General features: G+C 36.8%; 1 protein-coding gene across 1 annotated transcript; it reads right to left on the bottom strand.

Moving 5' to 3' along the window:
* Positions 1-1,831: 1,831 nt before the first annotated feature.
* LOC102834560 (glomulin-like) lies at positions 1,832-5,988 on the bottom strand (the record flags this gene model as incomplete). Its single annotated transcript, XM_006878058.1, has 4 exons — positions 1,832-1,934; positions 3,047-3,287; positions 4,272-4,380; positions 5,869-5,988. Coding segments are annotated over 4 exons (573 nt in total), but the record flags the coding sequence as incomplete, so codon positions are not given.
* Between the last annotated feature and the right edge of the window lie 3,680 nt (positions 5,989-9,668).

The following is a 9,668-nucleotide window of genomic DNA, read 5'->3' as shown; positions in this document are numbered from 1 at the left end:
GAAACTCTACTAGTCCATCTTCTGACTATTTCTTAACTTCCTCTCTCCTACTAACCTACTTTTCTACTTATTTTTCCAGTCCTGTGATCTCTCCATTTTAACCTAGCCTAACCATCCCAATGTAACCTTCTTTCTTCCCTATCTTTCGTGCACCACACATAATTGTTGTTGTTGAGTTGGCTCTGATCCATAGCAACCCTGTATAGGGTTTCCAAGGAGCAGCTGATGAGCTTGAACCACCAACCATGTAGTTCAAACAACTTAGCCGTCTGACGTATTAGCCCACGTGCCACACCAGGACTCCTTAATTGGTCACCTTGTATTTTTTTTAAAAAAAACAACAACACCCAGTTTAAAAAAAAAAAAAAAAAGACAGAGAGAGAGCTAAGCACTTGAGTACCAACTGAAAAGTTTGTGGTTTGTACCCACCCAGAGGTATCTCAGAAGACAGGCCTGACAATTTGCTTCCAAGAGGTCACAGTCTTACAAACCCTAGGAAGCAGTTCTGTCTGTACACAAGAGGTCACCATGGGTTAAAACTGACTTGATGGAAACAATCAACAATAGCCTAGTAAAATGCTTGCCTTTGAAGAATGACTAAAATCCACCTTCCTACTTCTATGGGGAATGCAGTGGCTCCATACAATACACACTACACTATGACCCACAAGGTCCATGGTTCGAGGACACAAGTTGCTCTGTGGGAAAAGGATGAGGCTTTCTGCTCTTACAAAGATTTAAAAGCCTCAGAAACCCTACACAGGGATGCTATGAGTTGGAACAGATTCCACGGCAATTAACAACAACAACTACTACTATACTCGGACAAGTAGGTACAGCTGAAGAACAGGACACAAAAATACAGACTGGAATCCTAACTATGGACTTCGTGATGAACCCACCTTAATGCAGGACTTTATAGGGTTCAGTCCTAAGCATTTTTCTCTTTTCACATTGATCTACCTCCTCAGGTGATTTCACCCACACTAAATTCCTAACTTCATCCTTAAAAACCTGCTTTGTCTGGTTGTTGTTGTTGTTAAGTGCTGCTGAGTCAGATGCGACTCACAGCAACCCTGTATGTGGTTTCCAATGAACGGTTGGTGAGTTTGAACCACTTACCCTGGGTTCTAATTGACATTGTGGTCCAGTGCTTTATCCCACGACACCACACTAGAATACCATGACATATATTAGTAATTAGTGCTAATCTTGTTAAATGTCATAATGGCACTGTGATGTTTTAAAAATGTCTTCATCAATTAGAGACACACCATTAATTATGGGTGAAATGTTGTATCTATGACTTGCTATAAAATAATACAGCAAAAAAAAAAAACAAAAAAAAACAAAGAGCGGACAGATGAAGTGATACTAGAAGAATGCTACTAATTGCTGAAACTTGAATTGTGAGGATATGTTAGAGTATATTATCTCTACTTTCCTGAAATTTTAATTAAAAACACTTTTTTAAAAGCACCAACCTCTTAGTTCTATATTCTTATCCCAATTATTGGTACCTTTATCTGCTTAGTTATCCACGTCAAAAACATCATCCATGATGCATCCCTTTTACTATTCTTCCAAATCTAATCACTCACCAGATTTTGCCAAATTTACCTCCTATAAAGTTCTCAAATCTGCCCTTCCCTCTTCATCTCTACCACCCCTTATCTAACTCAAGCTCCTCTCACCTCACATTTAACTCTCAAGTGATACCACACCAGTCTCATTGCTCACTTAAATCCATTCTCCACCTGCAGTATATGAAAATACACACAGTGTTTTAGATTATAACAGATTTTATAGCAAATTAGTGAGCTGTACTTACTATTATTTCAGATGCAAAACACCTTAATGGATCATTTCCAGCTTCTTCAGGCTGTTCAAGGAATTGTGCTGTCAGCAAAGGGTATTTCAAGCTTTTGAAAAAACTAAGGTATAAGAAGTGGGTTTGAATATAACATAGTATTAAAATATCTAGTTCATGGAAATAGCACAGGTATCACTAACTCAGTGGCCTACAAAATAGGTGATGTAACATCCTCTTTAATAGTAATGGAGAACATTACTAGCATCATGAGAACATCCTGCTAGACTCAACATGGAGACAGCCTCTACTGCATCTAGAATAAACAATGGATTCTGAATGCTTGTTTTAGGACCACTGCTTATCAATGACGTAGTTTTTACTAGCTCCAGGAAAAATTGGGGCATTTAAATTTTTTTCCCATAATGGTATATATGTTTTATTTAGAAACCCAGACTTAATTCTGTGATTAAGCAGTTCAAACCCACCAGCAGTTCTATGGGAGCAAGATGAGGCTTTCTGCTCCCGAAAAGATAGATAGCATTGGAATCCCTATAGGGCGGCTATGAGTTGGACTCGACTTGATGGCAGTCGGTTTGATTTTGCTTTATTTTAATTAAGTGTCCTTACCTAATAGAAATTTGACAATACTTCATTACTCCCCAAAATGAAAAACAAAACTGTTGGACCATGATGGTTAGAGATTATCAATGATCTAGTCTAGCAAGCCCAACAGAAATATAATGCAAGTCCCACAGATAAACAATTTTTTGCATTAGAAAAGTCACAGTAATAAGAAAAGATTAAAATAAGTTACATCTGAAGTGCTATAATTTCAACAAATAATCATTATGAAAATTTACTGAGACATTTACTTTAAAAAAAAAAAACCACACAGGTTTCAAAATCCAGTGGGTATTTTACAAACCCAATTTATTGTGGACTTTCCGAGGGAGAAGATGAGGCTTTCTACTCCTGCAAAGATTTTAAAAGCCTAGGAAATGCTATATAGGGTCGCCAGGAGTCAGAACCAACTCCAAGGCACTTAACAACAGCAACAACATGATGAGTAAAGGCAAGACACAGATGAACATAAATTGAGTTTTAGTTCTATAGTTTTAAAAGTATCAGTGCCTTTTAAATGTTCTACTGCTGTATCACCTGAGAGTATTTCTAAAATTTCAAAATCTAAAAAGAAATTTACACTTACATGGCAGAAAAATGAATTATACTTACAATTTCAGTAATTCATCTCTTAACTTTTCATTTTCCAGTGAGCGTTCTTTGGCATCAATGACTTCTTCCACAAAAGGTTTAGTGAAATCCATTAAGGCCTTGCAACACTGACAAAGGCCATATTCATCTGTCTGTATTTGTTCTTTTGTATATGGAACAGGAAGAAGAGAGAGCTGATTCCAAAGAGTAGACAATGCTAATCCAACTGAATATGCCTTGTTGTTATGAAGTTTCTGAATCACTAAAAGAGATAAATTGTTACTTGAGGTAGCTTCATCAAATATACATGGCACCAGAAGCCTAAAAAATGTAGAATTACAAAACACATCTCCCCATTTTAACAACTTTGAAATCAGGATAGCACATCGTAGCTTACTGGCAGTGTTTTTCCTTCTTGTTACATAAAATATTAATAGAGTATCTTTTCTTTGTGGCATAATTCAATAGATGCCATGAAACCCTGTTTAGATACATTTGCAACAGATTATATACTTTACAAAAAAGAACATATCTTTCCTTATTTGGAGGAGATGATATGAGCATAAAATAGGAGAAAGTGTACAAATCTGAAATAATGTAGATTTTATTTTTCTTAGAAAACTTGGAATATTTCAAGTGCTATAAAGTTTGACATTCACATTTAAAACAATTTTACGCTAACTTCTGATTATAGGTCCCTCTATCATATTCTTTGAATTATGTCAGTCATAAAATGAAAAGGTAGCCTCTTTCCATGGATAAACACAGTCGTAGTTGCCTAGGTCCACTATACTTACCAATACCGTTACTACAGTTAATCAAGAAGCCTTCTCATTCTACTTCCTAGCTTCATTCCTCATCAGTACCTTTGCTATTACCAACCCCAACCCTCCAATGCAGAGGCTAAGCAATACCTTGCCGGATTCCATGGAGGTACTCCTTTAAATATGCTTAGAGGGAAATTCTAGATATAAATTATAGTTCGGAAGGTTACGCAAAAATTTTAAGTTATAACATAGCACATGAAAAACAGTACAACATTCAATAAACTACACACTGACTACCCACTGCGTGCCAGGTTGTGCCTTCTTTTATGAACAAGAAGATTCAAATTGGCACTACTATTATTTGTTTGAACAGAGTACTTAATAATCATCAACTTCATTTTGGAGTAGTGCTGTTTTGGGATAAACATCAAGGCGACTTACATAAATAGGAAATATTTACATATCAAAATCTTCATTACCTGTCTGTAATGGCTGAAGCAAAAGAAGAATAATTTGGGATATCTGTTTTCCAGAGGGCTCTTCAATCAGTTCAAGCAAACCCAACAATAATTCCTTTGGATTACATAACTATAAAAATATTCACAATTGAACCTGTTTAATGCAAGTTGTATTTAAAGCCACATGATTACTACTTTTTAAAGAAGTTATACACTGAGAAAACACAATTCGTTTTGGTTCATAGTAAAACACTCCACACAATTTTTTTTTTTTTTTTGAAATGCACAAACAAAACATATAATCTGTGACTGTCAAGTCAGAGAAGCAAGAAGCCAAAAGGTCTCTTAATGGCAACGATAGTGTGGAAACATAAAATCCTGGCTAAAGTATGGGAAAGAGAGAGCCTGACCACCAGAGCTAAAGTGCCCTTGAGTTTTACCTGGAGTCCTGGTGTGGCACTGTAGGATCAGCACTGGACTGCTAACCACAAGGTGGTTCAAACCTAGAAGCTGCTCCTTAGCAACCCTTTGAGTTAGAACTGACTCGACAGCACTTAACAGCAGCAACTCAGAAGGCTGCTGTAAATTCCAGGGAGGGTGTCCAGAATGTGGGACCTTGCCATCCCACAAGAAGTAAAACTTTGAACTGCCTTCTAACTGGCCATATCACCTCATTTGCCTTGCTTTGTAAAAGCCCTCATAATTAATAACCAGTATCTACATGGAGCTCCTCCTCCCAAGCATATGAGGGCATTGTCAAAAAGCTCATAGACAAACAATTAAAATACAATAGATTTTTCAATGAATTTATGGAATCCCATCAGACATTTTATTTGGACTGTTCTTACAGCTATATTGATGATGTTTAGTGCTGTCGAGTCAGTTCCTACTCATAGCAAACCTGTACAAGGATTCCAAGGAGCAGCTGGTGAGTCTGAACTGCCAACCTTGTGGTTAGCAGTCATTATATTTTGACTTATAACTCTTGAAAAGAATAGAAAAGATCCCCCAAACCCTACTGTCATCTATTTCAACTTCTAGTGACCCTACTAATCTTTAAACAAGATCTCTCTGAGGTTGTCAATCGAAATATGATAGTGTTCTACTTCCTATTCCTACTTCCACTGTGACTGCCTGTATTCTAGACTTTTCCTATTATTTTAGAGACTATCCCACAGAAGATCAAGCAATGAGATTTGATTCTAGTTCTAATGTTTCCAAATTATCAGAATGATCTTCAGACATCTCTCTCAGCATTGAATTCCACATCTCTACAATAAAAAAATTATCTCCCAGGTCTCTCTCAGAATCAGTGGGTCTGTGATGAGGTTACATTTTTATATCCAGGAAATTTTAGAAGCTCTGTGAAATACAATTACTGCATGTATTTTCATGAGCTAAATGCTTTCTCACCAAACAACAAACATTAAAGCTCTAAATATTAAAAGGCATAGCCGTAAGATAAGTACTGGACTGCTAACTGCAAGATTTGTGGTTCAAACCTACCAGCAGCTCCTTGGAAACCATATACGGGGTCTTTATGAGTTGCAACCAACTTGAAAGCACATAACACCACCACCAACTGTGTTGTGAAAAGAATATAGTTTCATTAACTTACCTTTACCAATAACTCAAGCATCAGAAAATAATCTTTTCTTTTATTATCTTTCTTATCATTCCATAAAAGGCATCGAACAACAGGACCAACAAGATTCCAGCCCATATTCCTGACAATGATCTGTAAAAACATTTTCAGAGAAAGGTAAATACTGCCCACTACAGCACTCTCACAGTGTACTTTCCTAATCTGGAAGAGCTTAAAGCTTTCTCTAAAATAGGAAAGATGAGGAAAATGAGGTCATTGACACTTTACTACTGACTTTCCAGTGTTGGCTGCTAATATGAGTTGAATTGTGTTCCCCCAAAAGATGCTGAAGACTTATACCTGTACCAGTGAATGTGACCTTACTGGGAAATAGAATCTTTGCAAATGTAATTAGTTAACATTAGGTCACACTGGAATAGGGTGGGTCCTAACCAATATGACTGGTGGTGGTAGTGGTTATGTGCCGCGAAGTCAGTTCTGACTCACAGCGACCCCGTATAGGGTTCTCAAGGCTGTAAATCTTTACGGGAATAAAAGCCTCATCTTTTTCGTGTGGAATGGCTACTAGTTTCGAACTGCTGACCTTGAGGTTAGCAGCCTAATTTGTAACCACTATGCTACCAGAGCTCCTTACACCAATATGACTAGAGTCCTTATAAAAAGAGAAGAGGCGTGGAGACAGTTCCAGAATGAAGATAGCCATGTGACACAGAGGCAAAAATTGAGGTGATGTCACCACAAGTCAAGGAATGTCTGGGTTACAAAAAGCTGACAGAGATCTTTCCCTAGAGTGTTGGAGAGAGCATGGCCCTGCTAACACCCCAAATTCAGACTTCTAGCTTCTAGAACTGTGGAAGAATATATGAGGCATATTCAAAAGTGCATAAAAATGTATATTATGAAAAACTGTGCATAGATTTCAATTTTTTTACATTAAAATAAATTTGTAGTAACTTATTATACGTAAGTTAGTGTGGCACTGTAGGATAAGCACTGGACTACAAGGTCGGTTTTAATTGCAATATTGGTGTTTCAAACTCACCAGTCACTCCTCGGAAACCCTATACAGGGTCGCTATGAGTCAGAACCCACTCAACGGCACTTAACAACAACAATTATAAACATGTCTAAACAGGATCTAGATTGAGGCAGTAAGAAGACACTATCAAAACATCATGAATTCTGCTAACATAGAAGCAAGAATAAACATCAAATTTATGGTGAAGCTTGAGTGGAAGAGTGGTGCAATCACTGATGCTTTAAGAAAAGTTTATGGGAACTGTGCCCCAAAGAAATCACAAATCTATAAATGGGTAACTTATTTCAAAAAGGGGCAAAACAATGCAGAAGATGAAGCCTGCAATGGCAAACCATTCATATCAATTTGTAAGGAAACAATCTTGTTTGTGCCGTAATTGAAAAAGACCAACATTTAACAATGGAGACAATAGCAAACATCATAGACATCTCAAATGGTTCAGTTTACACCGTTCTGACTAAAAAATTCATATTGCGCAAGCTTTCTGCTCGATGGGTGCCAAAATTATTGCACCCAAATGAAATGCAGTCAAGAGTAGAACTTCAATGGAAATTTTAAACAAGTGGGATCCTGAAACATTTCTTTGAAGAATTATAACAGGAGATAAAATACTGTTTTACCAGTATGCTTTTGATGATAAAACACAATCAAATCAGTGGCCACCAAGAGGTGGAAATAGTCCAGTCAAAGCAAAAGCAGCTGGTCAAGAGCAAAGGTCATGGCATTGAGATGTTCAAGGCATTTTGACTTTCTGGAGGGTCAAAGAATGATAACATCTGCGTATTTTGTGTTTTGAGACAGTGATCCAAGGCTTTAACAGAGGAATACCAGAAAGCTTCATCAGAGTCCTTCTCTAGCACCACAACACTCCTGTTCATTCTTCTTATCACAGGCAGTTTTGCAAGAGTTTTGTTGGGAAATCACACATCATCTTACAGTACTGATTTGAATCCTCTTGACTGCTTTTTGCTTTCCAGTCTTAAAAAAATCTTTAAGGGACACTCATTTTTTTCTTGAGTTAATAATGTAAAAAATACTAATGTTGGCATGATGAAATCCCTAGGTTCCTCAGTTCTCAAGGGATGGACTAAATAACTGGTATGCATCAATTCCGGAGTCCTGGTGTGGCTCTGTGGGTTAATGAGCTGAATTGCAAAGTCGGTTTGAACTGCAAGGGTGGTGGTTCAAGCTCACCAGCCACTCCTTGGAAACCCTATACATAGTTGCTATGGGTCGGAACCGACTTGACAGCACTTAACACCAAAAACAACATCATCAATTCCAAGAGAGTCTAGATTTTGATGGAGCATATGTTGAGAAATAAAAGTTTTCATTTTTATTTTTATCTTTTAATTTCATTTTTCCATGAACTTTTTTTTTGCCTTACCTGTATATAATCAGTAGCAAATATATGCTGCAACAAAATACAAAGCGGTCGACTTCTCTGAATATTCTTTCAGTACTAGCTATTTCTTTTTCCTGGAAGACTCTTCTCCCAGATAGTCCCATAGCTCACATCACTGCTTCCTTCAAGTCTGCATAGTTTTCATCCCACACAGGCCATCTTCTTTACCCTAATTCACTTTTCTCTATAGTATTTATCACTTTCTAACTGACTACATAGTGTATAAGCATATCTCTGTTATGTATCAGAATTTAAGATCCCTATCAGCAGTGATTTTTGTTAACAGTTCTATCTATCTGCACAAATAGAGTAGGGCATGGTACAAAGCAGGTATTAAAAATAATAATAAATGGATAAATGATGTTTACTACTTTTAAGTTTAAGAGATTATCCAGAGATTTGTTGTTGTGGTAGAAAGTCTGGAGAGGACTGCACTGTGCATTGTAAGATGTATAGTAGCATCTTGCCTCTACCTGTTAGATACTAATAGTATTCCACTACCCTTAAAAATGTCTCCAGATATTGCCAAATGTCCCAAGTATATTTAAGATTCTGTTTTTTTTTTTTTTTATCTTGTGTGTGGCTTGAATTTAATATAATTAACCTTACAATATATTATATGAGGAATATATTATATGAGGGATATATTATATTGTAAGGTTAATTATTCCAAATTATTAAATATTTATCTTACCATTGTTGTTGTAGTGCTGTCATAGAGTCTGTTCTAACTCATAGCAACCCAGTATAGGATTCCCAAGGAACGGCTGTTGAGTCTGAACCATAAAACTTGTAGTTCAAACCGACCTTTGTAGCCAAGTGCTTATCCTACAGCGCCATACTAGGACTCCTACTATTACTTATTAAATAATACAAGCTTTTAAAACTTAACTAGTTCCCCCAGGACTCTACTTTTCCAATTAAACACTTACTTGCTTTTCCTTTGGTCAACTTCTAGTGTGGTGCTGCTGGTTAATGCAGTAAACTGCAAAGTTGGTTTGGGGCATTAAGGCTGGCAGTTCCAACTCAACAGCTGCTCCTAGGAAACCCTGTAAAGGGACTCTCTACAGGGTCGCTATGAGTTGGATCCCAACTGGACAGCACTTAGCAACAACAACTTCTATCCTAAAGTTAGTCTCAGAAGAATAATTAACTATAATAGAAATCTAAGATTTGAAAAAAATTTTGCATATCTGAGCTGAAGAAAACTTTCAATAAAATATAATCTTAACTGCAAAATATTACACAAATATAATCTCAGCTGCAAGGTGAAGAGATAATATCTAAATGTCTCATGGCTTTAGTTAGGGGGATATGAGGGTAATGAATAATTATGAGCATGAGGATTAAACACTCACTGACTACCTA

Source organism: Chrysochloris asiatica, unplaced genomic scaffold (assembly GCF_000296735.1).
Source record: "Chrysochloris asiatica unplaced genomic scaffold, ChrAsi1.0 scaffold01959, whole genome shotgun sequence".
In the NCBI taxonomy this organism is placed as follows: Eukaryota; Metazoa; Chordata; class Mammalia; order Afrosoricida; family Chrysochloridae; genus Chrysochloris; species Chrysochloris asiatica.
The sequence above is the reverse complement of the archived record's forward strand: the minus strand, read 5'-3'. Positions and strand labels throughout refer to the sequence as shown.